At 40.8% G+C, this 25,042-nt stretch overlaps 1 protein-coding gene across 1 annotated transcript in view; it reads left to right on the top strand.

Annotated features, from left to right (window-relative positions):
* The window catches only part of adamts7 (a disintegrin-like and metallopeptidase (reprolysin type) with thrombospondin type 1 motif, 7), a gene marked incomplete at its 5' end in the record, with an annotated part of 150,489 nt that overhangs the window by 65,725 nt on the left and 59,722 nt on the right, over positions 1-25,042 (top strand). The window contains 5 exons of the mRNA XM_079806532.1: positions 2,148-2,317; positions 5,539-5,672; positions 10,166-10,286; positions 10,374-10,618; positions 17,778-17,925. Coding sequence (XP_079662658.1) covers positions 2,148-2,317; positions 5,539-5,672; positions 10,166-10,286; positions 10,374-10,618; positions 17,778-17,925 — 818 coding nt within the window. The remainder of the gene's footprint in view (positions 1-2,147; positions 2,318-5,538; positions 5,673-10,165; positions 10,287-10,373; positions 10,619-17,777; positions 17,926-25,042) is intronic.

Consider the following 25,042-nt stretch of genomic DNA (forward strand, 5'->3'; position numbering starts at 1 on the left):
CTATAGGGTAAGGATTAGGCTTAGTTGCATGTAAATATGCATAATTTATAGTTATTACTATAGTAACTACATGTAACGTGTAACAAGGACACTAAGATAAAGTGAGTTACACTTTATTTTAAGGTGACGTAGTTACATTGTACTTACTCAAATAATTACTGAGTAATATTAACTATGTGTACTTACTATAGAGTTACGGTTAGGGTTTGCGGTTACACTTTATTTTAAGGTGACGTAGTTACAGTGTAATTATACATTTAAGTACTGAGTAATATTTAGTAGCTACATGTACTTACTATAGGATTAGGGTAGGATTAGGATTTGGTTTAGGGTTAGTTTCATGTAATTATGCATAATTGATAGAAATTACTGTAGTAACTACATGTAACGTGTAACAAGGACACTAAAATAAAGTGGGTTACACTTTATTTTAAGGTGACGTAGTTACATTGTACTTACTCAAATAAGTACTGAGTAATATAAACAACATGTACTTACTATAGAGTTACGGTTAGGGTTTGCGGTTACACTTTAATTTAAGGTGTCCGTGTTACAGTGTAATTATACATTTAAGTACTGAGTAATATTTAGTAACTACATGTACTTACTATATGGTTAGGGTAGGATTAGGGTTTGGTTTAGGGTTAGTTTCATGTAATTATGCATAATTGATAGAAATTACTGTAGTAACTACATGTAACGTGTAACAAGACTGTAAAATAAAGTGTTGTAAGTATGCATAATTTACTGTTATTACTATAGTAAGAACATGTAGTAACTACGTCATCTTAAAATAAAGTGTTACCATAAAGTATAACCTATGTTTTATAATGCATTGCATGGTGTCATGAATAATTGTAACCACAGTTATAATACATTCAAATGCCTTTAAAAAGTAGAATGCATTAAAACACTTGACAAACAACCAATGTCAGATGTAACAAGAAATCTGCCAGCATTTTAATGTTGGATACAATTATTTATGAAAAGATATAATGCATTATAATGTACATTATGAATACCTTTATAATGCATTATACATAAAGGCTCAAATATTCCATATATACAGAATATATGTATCATGTATAACCTCAGTTATCCTCAAAGGCCTTCATGTGTCTCTGTGGTTGTGACAGATTGTTAAATGGTGAGAGATTGTGAATGCACACAGTATTGGAGAGCCTGGCCAGACCAATAAAAAAGTCACTGTCTCTGGTCCACATGTTCAGAGTTTGTGGAGTGTAACCATTTCAATGTATTTGGTTTGGCGTGTGATTCTCTATCCTGGAAGATGATTTGCACCCGAAGCAAGTTTTCAAAGATGGAAATGGTTATAGAAACCGGTTGTGGCCCATTTGTGAATGCATCTCTAAGATGTCGTAATTGATGGAAAGCATGTGCAACATCTGCATCATATTTCAGAAGAGGTTTTCAAGCATTTGGGAAAATGATATACCATTTCCCTGTACTTATGACAGCAAATATCTTCCATTAAAGAGAAAAAAAACGTAATAATTAAGTGATGCTAAAATACTCCTGCAAGGACAACTATGAGTAAGCTATAAGTTGTTTGTTTGAGTCGCCTAACATGTCAATTTTAGGAGTTACATGTTTACTTGGAGGGTAGAAGATTACTGGGATTATTATTGGGATACCTGTTTGGACACAGTCATCAATGATGCTTGCTCTCAAATCAAATCATTGATCATATCAAGTCCAAATCAAATATTACGACACCAAAAACTAACATTAAACCTCATTGGTTCCTGCATGCCATGTGACTTAAGCACCAATGAGCTTGTGGACCCCATTGACTTGCATTGTATGCATGAAAATAGCTAAAATATTCTTCAAATATCTCCTTTTCACAGAAGAAAAAAAGCAACTATTCCTTTAAAACCCACTTTGAACATCCTTGCAACCACCCAGGACACCCTTGCATCATGCCAGACAGTTTTGCAGAAGAACCACTCACATCTTCTTCAGAAAAAAATGCTTTCAATTACATTTGGAGCCAATAGCTGTTTTGATCAAATACATTTTTATCCCCATTTCAAGCTTTTTGACTAGCCAATGGTCTTTTTTAGTGTGACTATTTCTACTAATAAGTTGTATACTGATTTTTGAATGTTTCATGCTTTTTTTAGACCCAAGTATGGCGGTAAATACTGTCTGGGAGAGCGCCGCAGATATCGGACCTGTAACCATGACCCCTGCCCTGTGGACCAGCCCAGCTTCAGATTCATCCAGTGCAGCCGCTTTAACACAGTCCCTTATAAGGGGAAGTTTTATAAATGGATTCATGTGAATAACAGAGGTGCGCATTATGGCACTATGTGGCATTAGAGCTGCACGATTAATCGTTAAAAGATCGCAATCTCAATTCAAACAGCCACGCAATCTCTTTTCTAAGTGATAATGATTCACCTGTTTGTACTAAACCTTTGACAAAATCACACGATTCAGATCTGTGTTGGCCAGAGAGAGCAGTTGACATGTATAGATATGAAACAGCTTCACAAAGAGTCAACATTATAAAAGTTTATAGTTTGGAAATAAACACTGATGTCTACGGAAGAGGAAATCACCTTTAGAAGTTAACATGCTGCTTCAAATACGGCGACGTGTTAAAATATATTTGTCATTGAATCATTCATTCAAGAGATTTGTTCAAAAACACTGATTCATCCAGTAATGAAACAAGTGAAGTCTTTATGAGTGAGTCACTGAATCATTCACTCAAGAGATTTATTCAAAAACGCTGATTCACCCAGTAATGAAACAAGTGAGCTATTGAATCATTCACTCAAGAGATTCATTCAAAAACGCTGATTCATCCAGTAATGAAACAAGTAATTGCATCATTCATTCAAAAACGTTGATTCATCCAGTAATAAAACAAGTGAGTCACTGAATCATTCATTCAAGAGATTCATTCAAAAACGCTGATTCATCCAGTAATAAAACAAGTGAGTCACTGAATCATTCATTCAAGAGATTAATTCAAAAACGCTGATTCATCCAGTAATGAAACAAGTGAGTCACTGAATCATTCATTCAAGAGATTCATTCAAAAACGCTGATTCATCCAGTAATAAAACAAGTGAGTCACTGAATCATTCATTCAAGAGATTCATTCAAAAACGCTGATTCATCCAGTAATAAAACAAGTGAGTCACTGAATCATTCATTCAAGAGATTAATTCAAAAACGCTGATTCATCCAGTAATGAAACAAGTGAGTCATTGAATCATTCATTCAAGAGATTGAAAAAAACGCTGATTCATCCAGTAATTAAACAAGTGAGTCATTGACTCATTAATTCAAGAAATTCATAAAAAAAACGCTGATTCATCCAGTAATTAAACAAGTGAGTCATTGACTCATTAATTCAAGAAATTCATAAAAAAAACGCTGATTCATCCAGTAATGAAACGAGTGAGTCATTGAATCATTCATTCAAGAGATTAAAGGTGAACTATGTAGGATTTTTGCAGTAAAATATCCAGAAACCACTAGGCCAGTGTTATATATTTTGTTCAGTTGAGTTCTTAGAATATCCCAAATGTTTCCAACTATTTGTAAATCGTGAGAAATTGCTATTTTAACCGAGGAACCGGGACGTGTGAGCTATGCGTTTGAGGGAGTCGCCTGTCGATTGCGTCATATCTGCGTTCCCCTCGGTTTCCGGTTTTATTCAGTGAAACACTTTACTCTCACTGCAGTGTGAACAAGTGTCATAGCAGCCGCCGAGCGAACATCATAACTTCCTTTTCAACACACTCAGATATATCTAATACGATAAACAGAGTTGCGTTACCTCACTCATGACTGGAAAAGAGGAAGTGGCGCCCGGCAACCTTGTCATAATAACAGTCCCGCTCTTCAATTCAGCTCCACAACACTCGGTCCTGCTCTGCTTCAGACTACAGTAATGTTAATAATCGCATCCATGAACATGATTTCTGCCCGAGTCCTATCCTGACTGTTTTCCACCGGCGGTGAGCTGAAGACCACATGTCCCAAGATTCTGCGCTCAAACGTGGCGTCATCAAACTACGCCTTTGTTTTGAACAGGCGACCTCTAGTGGACGGAAAAGTTACATAGTGTAGCTTTAATTAAAAAAGGCTGATTCATCCAGTAATGAAACGAGGGAGTCATATAATCATTCATTCATGAGATTATTTAAAAAACGCTGATTCATCCAGTAATGAAACGAGTGAGTCATTGAATCATTCATTCAAGAGATTAATTAAAAAACGCTGATTCATCCAGTAATGAAACGAGTGAGTCATTGAATCATTCATTCAAGCGATTAATTAAAAAACGCTGATTCATCCAGTAATGAAACGAGTGAGTCATTGAATCATTCATTCAAGCGATTAATTGAAAAACGCTGATTCATCCAGTAATGAAACGAGTGAGTCATTGAATCATTCATTCAAGAGATTAATTAAAAAACACTGATTCATCCAGTAATGAAACAAGTGAGTCATTGAATCATTCATTCAAGAGATTAATAAAAAAACACTGATTCACCCAGTAATGAAACGAGTGAGTCATTGAATCATTCATTCAAGCGATTAATTAAAAAACGCTGATTCATCCTGTAATGAAACGAGTGAGTCATGGAATCATTAATTCAAGAGATTAATTGAAAAACGCTGATTCATCCAGTAATGAAACGAGTGAGTCATTGAATCATTCATTCAAGAGATTAATTAAAAAACACTGATTCATCCAGTAATGAAACAAGTGAGTCATTGAATCATTCATTCAAGAGATTCATTCAAAAATGTTGATTCATCCAGTTATGAAACGAGTGAAGTCTTTATGAGTGAGTCATTGAATCATTCACACGACCTGATTTTTAAAAGTTCATTCAGATTAATTATAATTAAAGGGGGCATAACACACAGTTTCTGCCAATCTCATGTTCATTTAGAGTATCTATAGAGTAGTGTTGATCCTTCATATCTCCCAAAAGTCTTTAGTTTTATCATATTTATAAAAGACAGATACACTGTACAGATTTATTTCTGAAAATAGCTGAACTATTTCTGTAACCCAAACAAAGCTCGTTGATGGACGCGCTCTTGCTCTCGCTCTGGTGTGTGTGTGTGTGTGTGTGTGTGCACATCCAGGAGAAGTGCCCATAAAAGGAATTCCGCCCTTTATGATGTCATACAGGGCCATACTCAATTTTTTTTTTTTTTTACATTTTGTCCATGTTTATTATGAGAATCAACTCTTTAACAGTGTTAATAAGCCAGAATGCATGACATAGCATTAGACTCCCCTTTTAATAACATGCAGGATTAAACATTTCATCAGAACCTCTAGTAAATTAAATGGTGTTTTGTTTAGTTGTCTGTTCAGAATGGCGATCTCGGTTTGAAACTAAAAAATCTTGATTCTCAATGTATCCCGAATCGTGCAGCTCTGTCACTTTATGCCGCTCACGTAGTGTGCTGAGAGATTTTGTGTCGCGGCACTCTTTAAACAGTTACGGAAAGACTGTGTTTGTGTCATTTCAGTTAATCCGTGCGAGCTGCACTGTAGACCCGTGAACGAGCACTTCTCGGAGAGGATGCTAGACACTGTCATGGATGGAACGCAGTGCTATGAGGGCAGTCAGAACCGCGACATATGCGTTAACGGCATCTGCAAGGTTGGTAATGGCTTTGACCTCTTTGCTCGGTCTCAGATTGTCCTTGTAAATTTCAACTTGTCATTTTCATTGCAAGCCATTGACAGTCTGTCAGCTTGAGTGTCAGTCCACTGTGAAATTATAGCACAAGAGCCACACAAAAAAATATCTGAACGAGTCCTTGTACGACCCCATGCTGAAATTCATGCACGGTATTGCGGAATGCAGAAGAGGAGGCTGTTGTTTTTGTTACTGTACTGTTTCTACAGAGCTCCTTCTCACAATATATAGTTAAATATTTGGTAGATTACGAACATACAATCACCTAAAGGATTATTAGGAACACCTGTTCAATTTCTCATTAATGAAATTATCTAATCAACCAATCACATGGCAGTTGCTTCAATGCATTTAGGGGTGTGGTCCTGGTCTAGACAATCTCCTGAACTCCACACTGAATGTCAGAATGGGAAAGAAAGGGGATTTAAGCAATTTTGAGCGTGGCATGGTTGTTGGTGCCAGACGGGCCGGTCTGAGTATTTCACAATCTGCTCAGTTACTGGGATTTTCATGCACAACCATTTCTAGGGTTTACAAAGAATGGTGTGAAAAGGGAAAAACATCCAGTATGCGGCAGTCCTGTGGGCGAAAATGCCTTGTTGATGCTGGAGGTCAGAGGAGAATGGGCCGACTGATTCAAGCTGATAGAAGAGCAACTTTGACTGAAATAACCACTCGTTACAACCGAGGTATGCAGCAAAGCATTTGTGAAGCCACAACACACACAACCTTGAGGCGGATGGGCTACAACAGCAGAAGACCCCACCGGGTACCACTCATCTCCACTACAAATAGGAAAAAGAGGCGACAATTTGCACCAGCTCACCAAAATTGGACAGTTGAAGACTGGAAAAATGTTGCCTGGTCTGATGAGTCTCGATTTCTGTTGAGACATTCAGATGGTAGAGTCAGAATTTGGCGTAAACAGAATGAGAACATGGATCCATCATGCCTTGTTACCACTGTGCAGGCTGGTGGTGGTGGTGTAATGGTGTGGGGGATGTTTTCTTGGCACACTTTAGGCCCCTTAGTGCCAATTGGGCATCGTTTAAATGCCACGGCCTACCTGAGCATTGTTTCTGACCATGTCCATCCCTTTATGAGCACCATGTCCCCATCCTCTGATGGCTACTTCCAGCAGGATAATGCACCGTCACAAAGCTCCAATCATTTCAAATTGGTTTCTTGAACATGGCAATGAGTTCACTGAACTGAAATGGCCGCCATGGCCGCCACAGTCACCAGATCTCAACCCAATAGAGCATCTTTGGGATGTGGTGGAACGGGAGCTTCGTGCCCTGGATGTGCATCCCACAAATCTCCATCAACTGCAAGATGCTCTCCTATCAATATGGGCCAACATTTCTAAAGAATGCTTTCAGCACCTTGTTGAATCAATGCCACGTAGAATTAAGGCAGTTCTGAAGGCAAAAGGGGGTCAAACACAATATTAGTATGTGTTCCTAATAATCCTTTAGGTGAGTGTATGTTTCACTGAACCAACCATAGGCTTGTTATACAGCTATAGACAGTTCAGTTGAAGAGATTGTTTGAGGAGAATCTCTTCAAGAGAGCAATTTCACTTACTTTTATCATCTAGCAGAAGACGCAACATGGGGAAAACCTCCCATACACTTTCATTGAGGACATGAACGCTTTTTACAAGTTGGAAATGTCAAGTTGATAATTACGTCAAGGCATGAAGGCACCTACTGTATAATAATCCTTTCAATTATAATTTGACGATGTGTTTTATTCATATCAGATACACATTGTGTAGGTTACTATAAAGTTTATTCTACTCTTCTCCCAGTTCACCGGCCACTTACTTGCATGACACGTCAGCATGGAAATAATAAGGTGATACTTTCTAAAATAAAGGAACTTTGGTGGTGCAGGTAGAATATTTTAAACTTTAATATTTAAATCTGTAGCGGTCTAACATTTCAAAGGCTGCATTGCCTGGAAATCGCATTTGTCGACCGCATACGTCATCAAGGAAGTCTCATTTAAGGAAAGTAACCATTATAAAATGTACCTTTATTCCTTGTGGAGCATAAATTGTTGGAATTTTTTTATGACTTTGGAATGTAATGGTCACTTTACAAAAATTAGACAGCCTCCGGAGGCTTTTAAAATGAGACACAGCTAGTGTGACCAAAGAACTACCAGTGTGTAAAATCCGTCAGCGCAGAATTGTGAATGTTGAACTAGAGTGGCGTAAAAGTCGCATGAAAACATCAGACCAGTATATGATTTATGACCACAAATGTAAGTGGCCCAAATCAGGATAGAGAAGATCAGATTCCATGTGGTTCACACTGTTATAAATAATCAGATCTGAGGCGCATATGAGCAAAACAATTTTTAGTTTTGGCCTGTAATATAGTTATTTGATCGGGGAAGAAGGAGGCGGGAACCAGCGAACATTCAAGAAGACTTTAATAATAAAACAAACAAACTGAAAGTAAAAGCGGCATGACTGCCGCGCACACACATAACAAAACTCTCTCGTTCTTCACTGTCGTCGCTCCTCATTTTATGCTTCCATCACTCCTCCGTGAAATCCAAGACTGGTGTGACGGGCAGCTGGCGCTCATCATCAAATCACTCACCGGCCTCGCGTCGATCTCACGGCTCTCGCTCGCCACATACCACCATCGCCCCTCGCAGGCCGGGGGGTACCCACGAGACTGTGCTCTACTCCCCCCGGGGCCAGTATCGGCGGCCGCAGCACATGGGGGTAAGGACAGACGAGAGGAGAGAAAGGAGATGGAAGCACAAGGAGCGACAAAGACGAGAGAGGGGAGAGAGGAAAAAAAAGATATCCCGGTCCGATTCCCGGACACACTGCTGCTCGGTCCTCAGCCAGCCGAGAGGCTCTTCCTCTTGGTGCCATGTGATGGTACTGGACGCTCGGTGGACGGCTCGATCCTCCTCCGCTCCCTCTAGGACAGCAGCCACGCCACCTCGACCCAGGGGCAGGGCAGCGAGCTCTCCGTCCCACTGGCCGTCCCACTGGTCTTCACTCGCTCCAGCACCACCGCCTCGGGCAGCCACTCGCGGTCTCTGTTCCGCACTGCCCGACCTCCTCAGCACCGCGATCCCCCTCAGCAGCGAGGGCTCTCCGGCAGAATGTCCCTCCTTCCTCTTGGGCTTCGGCACCAATGTAATACAGTTCTTTGATCATGGAAGAACGAGGCTGGAACATTCAAGAAGACTTTAATAATTAAACAAACAAACTGAAAGTAAAAGCGGCATGACTGCCACGCACACACATAACAAAACGTAAACAAAACAACGTAAAATCCAGGTCTGGTCCTCTCTCGTCCTTCACTGTCTTCGCTCCTCGTTTTATGCTCCCATCACTCCTCCGTGAGATCCAAGACCGGTGTAACGCGCAGCTGGCACTCATCATCAAATCACTCACCGGCCTCGCGTCGATCTCACGGCGCTCGCTCGCCACAGGCCTCTGTTGCGTGTGAGTCAAGACAGAACACAGACCACCTGAATAGCAATTTATGAATGAGTAAAGCAATATAGAACATGTACATATACTGTATCTGTTCTCAAACCAGGCTCATGTGCCACTCGTCACCATGATGACAACCCTCCAAAAAACAGAAACTCTTCTAAACTAGCATAACAAAACATTAAACACTACAAAATCTCCCATGTAACATCAATCTTGCATAAAAACATTATATACCACTTAATTTTAGCATTTACTTGGCAAAGTATGCTGGGAAATTGAAATCCCAGCCCAGTTTCAGTTAAATTTAAAACCGTTTTATGAACTCAAAAGAAAAAGAAAGTTCTAAATACTCATAAAAGTTAATTTGATTGAACTAATTTGCTTAATTTAAGTTTGCCCTACTTAAACCATTTTAATTATTTTGTTTACAGTGCACCTCAATTATTATTTTTGGGAAATAGAGGGAACAAGTCACTTGCTTTAAGCTGCATGGATGCACTTGTTAAAACTACACTGTGTAACTTTTTTAGTTTATTCTTAGCTAAAAACACTTAGTTCTTTCCAAAATATATGTGCTCATTAATGTATATTTACTTCTTTCAAGTAATAAAGTATTCTCGTAAGTTTATAATATGCCATTGTAAATGCATACGGTAATGGGTTCGAATGCAGGTTGCCATGTTGCCCCTCCATCTTGAAAGTACATCAGCCAAAGAGGGACATACCCGTGAATTCAAGCTTCGCCTTTGGCGTTTTAACACTCGATGGCACCATGTCGAATGTGGACGAGGTCGAACTGGAAGCCATGTTAATCTTGGACTAAATCGGCCACTGTAGTAGTTAAAACGAAATCGGAATTGAGAGGAAGAGAAACTAATATTCACTGGATGGTCATATACCTTTTAACCGCTAGATGGGGGAAAATATCACACAGTGTAGCTTTAAGTTTTTTTAAATCTTTTATCTGTTCATGTCACAGTACATAGGCTGTGATTACGAGATCGACTCAGATGCCGTTGAGGATCAATGTGGGGTTTGCCATGGAAATGGATCAACATGTGAGACAGTGAGAAAGACCTTTGAGGACAGCGAAGGGCTCGGTTTGTGTTTTATATCATAAATATATCATTGCACATTTGTTGCGTAATTTGTTTAAATAAGCCAAGGTATTTTTTTTTGTCTCCCAGGCTATGTAGACATAGGCCTAATTCCGGAAGGAGCACGGGACATCCGTATTGAGGAAGTCGCAGAGGCTGGGAACTACTTGGCATTACGCAGTAATGACCCTGAAAAATATTTCCTGAACGGTGGCTGGACGATCCAGTGGAATGGCGAGTATAAGGCAGCAGGAACGGTATTCACTTACGAGAGGACCGGGCAGCTGGAAAACCTATCTTCCCCCGGACCGACCATGGAGCCAGTGTGGATTCAGGTACTAACTCCCATGCATACGAGCAGAATCTGGCGTGTGATGTTTGTGACCCGTCTCTTTTCAGAGGCACCTGCTAAAGTGCTCTGCTAAACTAGGTCACGGTTTAGTGATTTGCTGCCTGAAATGTGGTTTAGAGTTTAAATAGAGGCCTAAAATGGTAAACATAATTTAACGTCTCATGAAAAGGTATACAAACAACTACTTATACGAATCCAGGGAAATGTTTACAGCTTCAAACACTATAATGGATAGCAGACGACTGCACATTTCTTCTAACACAAAGCCTTATCTGCTTATGTAAAGACTTAAAAAAAAATGACTCATATATTTTTGGAATTCTGCTTATTCGGTTTTTATAGTTTTTTTTGGGTTGCACTTTATTTTACAGTACATGCATTTACAGTGTACTTATATAAGAAAGTACTGGGTAATGTAAGGCACGGTTAGGTTTAGGGGTAAGATCAAGGTTATTACCCAGTTATTAGGATGCGTAGTCACCTCTTGTAATCGTTGGCGCTCTTATTATCATTCTTCTTCCGCTCTGGAAGTCTATGGCAGCCCATAGAACCGCTTGTGGGAAAGTAATGAAATTTGGCACACATAGAGTATAGAGTATAGTCTGATCTGTCACCATAGCAAATTTGGAGTCTCTAACTCAATCCCTCTAGCACCACCAACTGTCCAAATTTGCACTCACGTTAATATGCTAATAACTTTTGTACCGTAAGGGCTAGAAACTACATTTCTTTATCCCTCTGATTCCTTGGCTCAAGTCGATTCCCTATGACATAATTTCCCATTATGAAAAAAATTCCGCGATTTTTAATTTAAAAGAAAAAACCCTACTTTTTCAAAATCCTCCATTGTGCCAATTTTCACGAAGATTGAACCAGATCATCTTCAGACCATACCGACAGAAAATTATGGAATTCAAGTTGTCAAACCGTTGAATGAATTCTACTACCCCAAATCAGAAAAAGTTGGGACAGTATGGAAAACGCAAAAAAAAAAAAAGGAAAAAAAATTGATTTTTAAACTTACTTTGACTTGTATTTCATTGCAGACAATATGAACACAAAATATTTCATGCTTTGTCTGGTCAACTTCATGTCATTTGTAAATATGCATCCTTTCCTGTCATTCAGACCTGCAACACATTTCAAAAAAAGTTGGGACAGGAGCAATTTAGGGCTAGTAATGAGGTAAAATGGTTAAATAATGATGTGATTTGAAACAGGTGATGTCAACAGGTGATTGTAATTATGATTTGGTACAAAAAGCAGCATCCAAGAAAGGTCTAATCCTTTAGGAGCAAAGATGGGCCGAGGATCGCCAGTTTGCCAACAAATACGTGAGAAAATTTTTGAAATGTTTCAAAACAATGTTCCTCAAAGAAAGATAGGAAGAGATTTCGATATTTCACATTCAACAGTGCATAACATAAATAAAAGATTCAAGGAATCTGGAGGAATTTCAGTGCATAAAGGACAAGGGCACAAGCCTAAGCTGAACAACCGTGATCTCCGATCCCTCAGGCGGCACTGCATCAAGAATCGTCATTCATCTATAAGCGATATCACCACATGGGCTCAGGACTACTTTGGCAAACCTTTGTCAAGTACCACAATATGTAGTTACATCCACAAATGCCAGTTAAAACTGTACTGTGCCAAAAGGAAGCGCTATGTTAACAGTGTCCAGAAGCGCCGTCGACTTCTCTGGGCTTGGAGGCATCTGGGATGGACCATCACACAGTGGAAACGTGTACTGTGGTCAGATGAATCAGTATTTGAGGTATTTTTTGGGAGGAATGGACGCTGTGTGCTCCGGACCAAAGAAGAAAAGGATCATCCAGACTGTTACCAGCAACAAGTCCAAAAGCCAGGTTCTGTCATGGTATGGGGTTGTGGCAAAGGTAACTTGCACTTCTGTGAAGGCACCATTAATGCTGAAAAGTACTTAGAGATTTTGGAGCATAATATGCTGCCTTCAAGAAGACATCTTTTCCAGGGACGTCCATGCATATTTCAACACATATTTGAAACACTTCATCACTTGGTGTCTTCAGTCCCTAAACGTCTTTTAAGTGTTGTGAAAAGGAATGGCAACATTACAAAGTGGTAAATGCTTTATTGTCCCAACTTTTTTTAAATGTGTTGCAGGTCTGAATGACAGGAAAGGATGCATATTTACAAATGACATGAAGTTGACCAGACAAAACATGAAAGATTTTTTGTTCATATTGTCTCCAATGAAATACAAGTCAAAGTAAATTTAGAAATCACTTTTTTTTTTTTTTTTTTTTTTTTTCCATACTGTCCCAACTTTTTCTGATTTGGGGTTGTACAAAGAGCACGGCAAAATGAACATGAGACTATATTTATATATTTATTTAGGGTATTCTGGCCAAACTTGGTTTGTGTTATGACAACTACGACCTGAGAGTATATGCAGCGTTTCGACTCAGTGCCATCTATTGGTCAGGAGATATGTAAAATGGCTCTTTCTGCTTATAACTTCTGGTCGTTTTCGCCAAAAATCACAAAACTCTTTTTAGATTCGGTGCAGCATGTTGATACCCAATTTTCCCATATCGGCCATTTTGAATTGTATCGTAAAATGCTATATTTTTTTAATGCAATGGCTTATCATTACGAAACTTGTTATGTGTCTTCGGCACCATGTCCTGAAGGTACTCAAAAAGTTTCAGGGCAGTGCCACCCTGTGGTAAGTCAAATTTCCAATTGGTCTTAATAGATTCCTTGGGTCATGCCGAGAACATAGATATCAGTTTTGCCATAGTTGTCCGAACTTTCTGTCCAATTCCTCTTAGACCAATTTTCACCAAATCATCTTCAGACCATCATCTTCGAACAGAATAATGCTGCGTTCACACCAAATGCGAATAGAGAGTCAAAATCGCGTCTAGTTGGACGCTTGAAAATTTGTAATCCATTCGCGCGTCCACAGTGAAGCGCTCTCTTTATAAATAAACCACAGATTTGAGCTTTAAACAACTACATTCTCACCTGAAAAAGTCTTAAAACTACATTTTGTGACACAATAGTAGTATTTTTAAATTATGCAGGGTTTCTCATCACATCACTTCACCACGTGACAGCAGCAAGCAGGCTCCTGATTGGTTAACGCGGCGCGAATCGACGCCAATGTTCACATTTTTCAACTCGGGCGTCAGACGCGAATTCGCTTCAAATGCCTGAATGCACAAAAAGCACCAAATAAAATCACTCGCGTGTAACGCAGCTAACGCGCAACAGGCTCAATTTGCGTCATTCGCGTGAACAAGGTGGAATCGCGTCGCCTTTCCATTGACTTAAAGGGGTGGTAAAACACATTCTTTTGAAGGCTTGATTGTGTTTGTGGGGTGCACTGTAACATGTGTTCATGCTTCGTTTTTAAAAAAAATTGCATTTTTTTTCATATATTTGACCTTTAGTCTACACTGCTCTGTCCCTCCTTGTAAAACGGTCTGATGCTTTCCGGGTTGTATGAAGCCAGTCCCTCAAAAATACGCAATGGGCTCAGATTGGTTAGCTGGCCCAGTGTGTTGTGATTCGCTAACCGCAGTGCACGTTTGTCGGAAACGTCACGCCCCTTACCTTTACCGGTAGACTGTGCTTTGGCAGTATTCGAAACAATGGCGTCTATTAAACCATACCAATCTGAGCCCGAATCAGACCCAGGACATTTTAATGAAGATGATCGAGCAGAACCTGTTCAGTCCTCAAGAGTAAAGACTGCGGATCTATAATGATCGCTACTGAATGGCACTTTTATATTTTTAGAACGATTATAGCCAAATATCAGTCGCAAGAACTATTAACCCAAAACAAACACTAAACACTGGCTTTACTAGTAGCCAAATCACACACAGAACCATGTTTAGCATGCCTGTAGATAAACAATACATAAAAGCTCTAATCAAAGAATCATTTACACTTATGCCAAGTTCGCTGTTGAGATTTTGACGTTAGTGTTTGTAACGTTAGGTGTTCGTCGGTTAACGTTAAGTATGAATGAGCATTTAACAGACTGGTTTGCAGAACAGCGTTGTCATCTGTTTACTTCCTTGCTACAACACACAATTAACCTATTACAGGAAAACACATTGATGAAAAATAAATCAGACTTACAGGTTGTGGCCCGTAAACAGCTTCTGTTTGTAAATCCAGCTTTCAGGACAAGCCGTTGTGCATATCCTGCATTGAACTTGCGAAGATTGGGGAAGTTTTCCTCCGTGAGATGTGCTGCGGGAGCCCTGCGCGCACCTGTTCCCTTCTGTCTCATAAACACATGCATATAACATGTTGTATGTTAAACGCTCTGCAACGCACCCCCGTCCATAGGAAGGCTGAACAAAGCAAGTACCCCAGACCTGCAATCCGGATGAAAATAACAGTGTTTCGTCGGCATTGCAGCAGCAACACCACTCCAGCCTAACTATACCACAACAACAGCGATACAAAATGGCCTCGCCCCCCCTTATTTAATATTCTCTGAGGAGGGGTTTATGTAAATATTGGGGCTGGTGATGTCACCAACCCTGGAGGAATGTGTGTATTCGCTTACCGGCCGTTTGCTGTAGTTCTTAGAAATGGATTTCTTTAAAAGCAAATATCTCCCGTTGCTTTAAACTTTGAACGTTGTAACTTTGCAGATGTTGTTTATGCTCAAGCAGCAACATTACACGCTAGCTAAAGTTAGAATAGTGAAATCGTGGTTTACCACCCCTTTAACATTGAAATCACTCGCTCCAGGTGGTCTATTCGCGTTTGGTGTGAACGCAGCATTACGCATCAACAAAGCTGATGGCATAATGTCAAAATGACTCTGAGGCTGTATCTCTGCAATGCTTATTGACACCAAACTTTGCACATTTCATTGTCACCGCACTCTGACCACACCACATCAATTTGGTCACAGCGCCACTTATTGCTCGAAAGTGATGAACCATTAAATCAAATTACTAGTGGCTGTATTTATTATTTTTTATCCATTTTAATATGTCTTTTATTGCTTGTTGTTGCAGTTGGTCTGATGCTCCCTGCCATGTTGGCATGACTTATCGTCTTCTTTGTGCTTGGCCCCTTAATCCCTGCTTGCAGCTACATTTGCAATTGGGGAACATGGGGAAATGCTTAGTTCATTGTATCTCCCTCAACTGTAAATATTTGAACTGAGAAAACAGAACGGCTTTATCTGACAGACAAAGTGAAATCAAAGGCTTAACCCAATAGATGTGCATAAAATCAGCTGGAAGTAGCTTTGTGATCTTTTTCAATTAAAAAAATATGTATGATTTTATTCCAGTCCTGGTTTAGTGGACTAATGATTGAATTTATTGCATAAAAGGCTTGTTCCAGTATTTAATCATTAGCAGGCTAAGTCTGATTGTTAAGAGAAAATATGCATGCTTTTTGTGTTGTAGTGCCATTAAAGTTAGGATACCGCTTATTAGGGATTTAGGCTAGTTTGTGTAGCAGAGAAGGGGTAATCTAGATAAAAGACTTCCTCCCACAGAGCGATTTGAGGCCTTTGGCTCGCAGCCCTTGCGCGGGTGGGGGGAAAGAGGGATGTCTACAGCAGCAGGAGGCAGACAAATGATATCTGGATCCATATAGTCCTCTTATCACTCTCCTTATTCTTAAATCCCATGTGGCTGAGAGTAGCTTACAACCTCACATTTTCTGTTTTACTCTTCTGCTGTGTTCACACTTGTATGAAATGATACATTTGGTTCGCTTAGCGTTCACACTGTCGAACCTCAAGATACAAAACAAGAAAACGGCTTTTATCTGTGTTGCGTTCATATTTCAGTTGAACCAGAGCAATCGCACCTGAAACACGCTTATTCATGCTGTCAATATGGCAGTGTACTTCCTGATGTGAACTATGGAGACTATGTTTTTATGACAGTTACTGTATTGAAAATGCACAGGCTGCACTTCTTCTGAATGGCATATAACAATTTCAACAGTGCAAATACACATTACTGAATGTGGGATATTGATTGAAAGAGACTGGACAGGATTCCCAGTTATGCTTATACTTACTACTGTACCGATTGAGTCCACTGATGGCAAGCGTTGAAGAACCCAAGTGCAGTTTATTGATAAACATGAAAATATACAAAATAAAGGTTGACTTTATTTGGAAAACACAGAATACTCACCAACAGCGGGTTACACATATCCAAGCTAGACCAAGGGTGCGTCTCAATCCGCTCCTGGTTCAGTAGTCAAGGCACTGATCAGGACATGAGTCAATGGGCTGATCCCTGATCAGTGCCCTGACTACTGAGCTAGGGAGCGGATTGAGACGCACCCCAAGACACATGGCAAACACAAGGGACACCTGTGAACAATCAAACAATGAACAATGACAACAGGACAACATAGAATACCTGACACGGGAGCACATGAATAGAACATGACACAAACAAGGGAAGCACATGGCAAAACAGGAAACATGACATAAAACATGAACATGAAACAAAACCAAAACACTAGACATTACAACTACAGACAGATAGATATAACGATAGATAGATTGATAGATAGACAGACAGACAGACAGACAGACAGACAGACAGACAGACAGACAGACAGACAGACAGATAGATAGACAGATAGATAGATAGACAGACAGACAGACAGACAGACAGACAGACAGACAGACAGACAGACAGACAGATAGATAGATAGATAGATAGATAGATAGATAGATAGACAGACAGACAGACAGACAGACAGACAGACAGACAGACAGACAGACAGACAGACAGACAGACAGACAGACAGACAGACAGACAGACAGACAGACAGACAGGCAAATAGACAGTCAGATGGAGAGACAGACAGATAGATAGACAGACAGACAGACAGACAGACAGACAGACAGACAGACAGATAGATAGATAGATAGATAGATAGATAGATAGATAGATAGATAGATAGATAGATAGATAGATAGATAGATAGATAGATAGATAGATAGATAGATAGATAGATAGATAGATAGATAGATAGATAGATAGATAGATAGATAGATAGATAGATAGATAGATAGATAGATAGAGTCTGAGGTTTGTGTGTTCTTGAGTCTAGACTTGTCTTTAATCTGTCCTCATGTTCTCCAGCTGCTTTTCCAGGAGACGAACCCCGGGGTGAGGTTCGAGTACACCATCAGCAGAGACACTCTTGTGGACTCCATCAACGGCTCTGCTGTCTCTTATTTCCAGTGGATTTATGGGACTTGGACTGAGTGCAGCGCCACATGTGGAACTGGTAAGGAGTCGTCCCGCTGTACGATTTCACTTTCAACTTGCACAAGTTGAGCCAATCCTGACTGATCTTTGCTTGAGGAACTGCCCTGATACAGTTTCACATTAGACTAAAAAGTGCAGAAAATAGCTGAGTTAGTTTTAAGCTATAAATCAGCTCTCTGGCACTTATTGCTTTCTCAATAATTGTAGACAGACGGTGAACTGTCCCGAATTAAACTTTATAGGAAACAGACTTCGGACAAGCTGATGCTCAAGTTTAGGCTAATGTTGAGAAAACATCCCAGCTCAAGCAAGTTTATAATAAGACTTCAATAATGCTATAATTAGGTCTATAAGGCGCGCTCACATTTACTGTTGCTCAGTGAAATCCAGCCGTTTCTATCCACGCGATCGGGAGTTTTGCAGATTTTAGGGGTTAAACGGATCGTAGTTGATCCGCGATCCGTACGGACCAGATCCCACGGTTCGGCACGCATGTGATTCGCAGATTAAATGCAAAGTTAAACCATCATAGAGTGAAAGTTTATAAAAAGTTCACATATGCATGTGTTTTGTCTTGCCAATTTAGCGCACGAACACCGAATTGATTCCTCTTTCGCATCTCATTGCGCTTAAACGGACAAATACACACAAAGTTGTCAACAAGTCATCTCGACAAGTTTTCTCAAACACAGTTGGTTATGTCTTAAGTGACTGTAAACGGTTGAGAAAGAAAATGTATGATTATATTGGATCTATGGATTCACTCTTAAAGTAACAGCATCCTAATAAACCTGCTGCTGTCTGTCATTAATGATAATCAAACAACAAAACACAGCTTTTATAAAGATCAATCTACATTTAATTCATACACTGTTATTTTACATTGAGGCCTAATTCTTACATTTCTGTACCTGGATATTAGGGCTGTACGATTAATCGAAAAATAATCGAAACCGACATTCAGAACCTCTATCTGACGTATTTTTCCCATGCCGGTTATTTCGGTTTTAGTCACGTGACTCTGCCTCGTCAGTCACATCAAGTGCAGTTTGCAGGCACACAGAGATGCAGGAGCAGTTATCTGTGTTTATATGCCAGAATCACTATAGTAACTGCATGTTTAACACAGTTTATATACAGGTCAGTTAATTGCCGTTCTTACACACACAGACACACACACAGACGGGGCAAGACCCGAAGCCAGATCGCTTTCACTTAAGTCCTCATAAAGTTTGTCAAGTAAATGCGTTTAAAAGCTTGAACATTTAAAGCGATTGAGCACTATTCAAAAACAACAATACGGAAAACTTCTCTGTTCAGTGCTCAGCTTTTTTCTGTGACAGAGAGCCGAGCCGTGTCGCGTCTCTGATAATGCGCGCGCGCCCTGAAGGCAGACCTCTTTCACCTGCGTCCTCACAAAGCGTGTCATTTGTATGTGTTTTAAGGCCTAAAAGCGAGTTTAGACCATCAGATGTGTATTATGTTGAACTAATGCCTGATATATTGTGACAAACGAGCACTCAGACAGAAGCTTGCACATCACGTGAAGATCGCGCGCAGAGAGCAGCAGAAACACAGTGTCAACGCTGTCCTGTGACTAAAGTAAAGTCACTAAAGTAGCTCAGAAACTCAACCGTTTATAGGCATATATTTTAATACCTTTGAAGTACAAACCACAGCTTCATAATGAATAGAGACGGTATGAGTAATTCACACACACACTCACTCTCTCATTATACATTCAAATAAATGTAATGTAGGCCTATGTGCTAATGTATCTGTATCTGATGTACAACAAGCAGAAATCTGCCCCATAGACAATAACTGCTGAAAGAGAACCGTTTCCTTCAAGTGTTTTAAAATCACTTTTCATTAGAAAAAAAAATCCACCTTTAATAGTAGAAAATATTTACAGTAAAAACTTTATGAGGGCAAAAAATGGAAAGAAAAAAAATCGTTCATTAATCGTAATCGAGGTAAAATGTTCAATTAATCAAGGTTTTTATTTTTGGTCAAATCGTTACAGCCCTACTGGATACTGTTTGACCTTTATTTGTAACTGTTGTATTAATATCTAAATTTGTATTCCGTGCATTTGTTCTTATTTTTTAACATTATTTATAAAAAAAATTCTTGCTGATCTGAAAAATGACTTTATCCGTGACTCAAAAACCGTACTATGATCTGAACCGTGAGTTTTATGATCCGTTGAACCACTAGCAGATTTCTATTGTCTTCTAGTCGGTCATGCAAATTCGCAGCGTTGCTTGCCTGGTTTGAACGTGACTTCATGCATCGCTATGATATTGGCAATGGACATTTTTTGGCCCGCACCAAAGTCCAACCAAATTCCACTAATGTGACAGTCTTGGTCCTCGTGTCATTACTAATATTTAGGGTGCTTTCACACATGGTTCGATTGCCTGGTCTGGTTCGATTACTCCCCCCTCCCTCTGCCCCCACTGGATTGTGTTCACATTATATTATTTAGGTCCAAACTGTGGCGCGTTTGCATCATCAAAGCAGCAGCTCTTTACTTCTAACAATGATGCAAGAGAAGGTGGCGAAATGCATATCGTTGATCACCACATTTTTATATTTGGTAGGGATGCACTGATATGAACATTTGGGCCGATAACCGATAATTCTTTATATTTGAAAGCCGATATATTGGCTGATAAGTCTAAATCCCAATATTTTTTACATTTTTGAGAGCTTGACTACAAAAATTATATTTTCTTATTGGGCTAAATTTTCTTTTTTGGCTCGATAATGAACATATATCGACATCCTTAGAAACGTTTTGAACACCACAGAACGTCAGTGGAGAAAGGCATATTCATCATTACATCGTAATATATACATTTCATATCAACAGTAAAATAAAGAAGGAAAATCTTCTCTTGAGACTCGCCTGCTTCAGAGAATAGTTAATGATATGCTAAAGCCCGCCCCCCCTCATGACGTGATTGGTTACAAGGTTGTTTGTGACATCAGAAACACCAGCGATTTCAAACCGTGTTTTTGGTTCACTGCAGTTTTAAAGAGAAAATATTCCACAATGATGTCGACTTATGAATTTGCACATGGTTTGTCTGAAAACGTTAAAAACACCACATGGACATATAAAGACAAATTATGGCCTTTTAGCATTTTCAGCAACTAATGGGGTCTTTAGACTTGTTGTTCCCTAATCAAGAATTCAGAGAATCTTTAATGGTTTTTAAAGTGTGTCTAATTTGAGCCAGGGATCACAGGTGGCTGCAGTTTCTTTGTTCGGCAGGCGGGTTGATCTGCTAAGCATTTCCAGTTAATGATGTTGAAGGCCTTTTAAATCCGCCGCTGTTGTTACGAATGTAATTATGAGCCATGCAGGAGGAAACACTGTCTTCAATGTCTAAGAAAGTACATTTGATGTTCTAACAGTGTCCTTCATTAACACATTGCTATATGATAATCAAAGTGTAATTATGATAAACATCCTGAGAGTTTTTCCTAGCTCTTCTTACAAAAATATTTTCCTCATGTGACCCTCGTCTGCTTATGTAAGGAGGACCCTATTCTAATTGTAAGGATTTTTATTATTTTTGACCAAGGCCTAGAGACTTGAAACTTGGTCAGATGGTAGGTCTCATTGTGGGGAGAGACTGACATATCACCACCCCAATTGGCCAATAGGGGGTGCTACAGCAATCAAAAGTTTGAAATCACTTATAACTCTAATATCACTGGAATCCGTGGCTCAAGATGGACAAAACGTATATATCTCAATTTCTTTTCCGCCATTTTGAATTTTGTCCAAAACCTACTTTTGCGAACTAGTCCTAGGTTTTTTGCCCGATCGGAACCAAACCAGTTCAGAAAGATAATTTTTTGTTTGAATATAAATAATTATCAAAAAAAAGTTGACATCTTAATTCACCGTCGCTAAAAGCCGCCAAAATGTTCAAAGTAGGCGGAGCCACTTTTACTAAAATGGCTATAACTTGTGACCGCAATGAGATATTTTCACCAAACTCAGCACACATATGAATGAGCGCAATCTTTGGTCACAAGAAACAAATTGTGGCGATTGGCCACTTGTTGGTGCTATAACTGGGGAAAAAAACATAAAAATGGCTGTAACCACCTGACCATTTGTACGATTGACTTGAAAATTGGCATGCAGTGTCTTTGTCCGAGGTGCCATGATAGTCTATGAGGACATTTGCATATCTCAAAAAAACATTGCAATTTGAGCACCTATTAGACAAGGTTAACAGAGACCAATCGGAACCAAACTTGGTGGGCTTTCGTGAAATTTTTTATATTTTGAAAGAAATCAGTCACTAGGTGGCGCTAACAAGTTTTACGCCTCTATAATCATGTGGTGTTTCACACATACACACAATATCCATATCATTTGATAGACCTCCTCATACTGAACAACTTTACCTCATGAGCCACTGCTGTCAATCAAACCATTCATTAAATATTTGCGATTATGTAAAAAACGTAGTTTTGCAAACTAATCCTAGGTTTTTCGCTCAATCAGAATAAAACCAATGCAGTATTTGGTCGTTGTTCAGGCGAAATTTTCGTGTATTTTGGATTTTTGGTAAAACCTACTTTTGCAAGTTAGTCCTAGGTTTTTTTTCCTGATTGGAACCAAACCAGTGCAGAAACATTCTCTGGAGAGTGAATATCAATAGTTGTCAAAAAAACGTTGAAATTTCGATTCACGGTCGCCAATGGGAGCCAAAATGTTCGGTGTTAGCGGGTCCAGTTTTACTATAATGGCTATAACTCGTGGACGGAAAGAGATATTTTCCCCAAACTCGGAACACATGTATATGAGCTCAATCTGAGGTCACGTGTAAAAAATCGTGACAATTGGCCACTTGGTGGCGCTACAACTGGGGGAAAAAAATCATGAAAATAGCTATAACCCCCCAACCGCTAGTACGATTGACTTGAAAATTGGCATGCAGTGTCTTTGTCCGAGGTGCCATGATAGTGTATGAGGACATTAGCCTTTCTCAAAAAACATGGATGCCATTGGCAAATACATTTTGAAAACCTATTAGACAAGGTTATCGAAGGCCGATCGGAGCGAAACTGGGTGGGTATGTTCGACTCATGGCCTTGGAGGTCTGTAAGAATTTTGAAAGAAATCAGCAACTAGATGGCGCTAACACGTTTAATGCCTCTATAATCACGTGGTATTCCACACATACACACAATATTCATATCATTTGAATATGATTTCATATTGAACAACTTTGCCTCATGAGCCACTGCTGTCAATCAAAATATTTGTAAAAGAAAACGTCTCGGTTACGTATGGTAACCCTCGTTCCCTGAAGGAGGGAACGGAGACGTACGTCGGACGTACCGACGAATTGGGATCACTTCTGGGAGCCCCTATCAGCTTCGAGCTATCTAGAACCGGCCAATGGACAATTGGCGTGCGAGATTTGCATCTCGCGCCCCGCCCCGCGCCGCGGGTATAAACAGGAAGCGAGAGCGAATGCACGCTGTTTTTCACTGAGGAGCCACACGTAGTGGCTCGACCTGCAGTGATGGTACAGCAACTGTGGCGACGGGACGTACGTCTCCGTTCCCTCCTTCAGGGAACGAGGGTTACCATACGTAACCGAGACGTTCCCATTCAGTCGGTCACGTTCGACGTACGTCGGACGTACCGACGAATTGGGATCCCCTATGGAAAACGCCATAGTTACTACCACTTCCAGCGCCCAGCGATGAGCCCCACAGACCCCGATCTGATGCGGGCGGGTAGGTTCACGCAGGGAGAGTCAAAGCTGCTGTTCCGCAAGACCCACTCAGCTGACTGTATTGGATAACGCTGGGAAAGCGTGCCTGTGAAGGCAGCTGCGGAAGCCACATCATGCCCAGAGGGAGTTAACATGTGGAGAATACACGTATGGGCTGGCCGTGGGCAGCACAACATACGGAAGTCTCAGGGGTGGCCCCGGTCAATTAGGAGGGAGACAACACGAACCTGAGACGGCAGAGGAGCTCTGCCGAGGGAAAGACACGGGCTCGCCGTAGGGAGCCGTACCGTGGAAGAATACACATATGGGACCGCCGTGGGGGTCACTACATACGGAACCCAGCCTAACACAAGTTCCACCAATGCATACGAGTGTTAGACCTGGCGTCGAACGCTCCGCCACGTCCGACTGCCGCGGGTTGCGGAGGACTCAACAGGGTTCGCCGTTCCGGGGAACTCGACTGGAGCAGAATAAGCGCACGCATCCGTCTACCATAGGGGAGGGAATGGCGCAGCAAGCCGACACTGGAACGGGTACTTCGGTGTTACTGACTATGGGAAGTGAGCACACAGGAAGAGACCGGCTCTACACGGAGGCTATAGAATCTAGCGAACGTGTTAGGTGTCGCCCAGCCCGCAGCTCTACAAATATCTGTCAGCGAGGCGCCACGAGCCAGCGCCCAGGAAGAGGCAACACCCCTAGTGGAGTGGGCTCTTAACCCGAGCGGGCAGGGCACGTCTTGGGACTGATAAGCCAAGACGATGGCGTCCACTATCCAGTGGGCCATCCTCTGCTTGGAGACAGCCTTTCCCTTCTGCTGTCCTCCGTAACAGACGAAGAGCTGCTCTGAGGTCCTGAAGCTTTGCGTTCGGTCCACGTAAGTCCGGAGAGCACGGACGGGACAGAGAAAAGCTAGGGCTGGGTCTGCCTCCTCCGAAGGCAGCGCTTGCAGGCTCACCACTTGGTCCCGGAAGGGAGTAGTGGGAACCTTGGGCACGTATCCAGGCCGGGGTCTCATGATCACATGAGAGTTACCGGGCCCGAACACCAGGCACGATTCGTCGACCGAAAATGCCTGCAGGTCCCCTACCCTCTTGATGGAGGCCAACGCAATCAGGAGTATAGTCTTTAACGACAGGATTTTCAACTCGGCTGACTGCAGAGGCTCAAAGGGTTCTCTCTGTAGTGCAGTAAGCACCAGAGCTAAGTCCCAAGAGGGTATAAAGGGAGGACGAGGAGGATTTAATCTCCTCGCTCCCCTAAGGAACCTGACGATCAGATCGTGCTTACCTAGAGATTTTCCATCTACGAACTCATGATTAGCGGCGATAGCGGCGACATAGACCTTGAGGGTGGAGG

The sequence above is a fragment of the Gobio gobio genome (genome assembly GCF_949357685.1).
Source record: "Gobio gobio genome assembly, chromosome: 2".
Lineage (NCBI taxonomy): Eukaryota > Metazoa > Chordata > Actinopteri > Cypriniformes > Gobionidae > Gobio > Gobio gobio.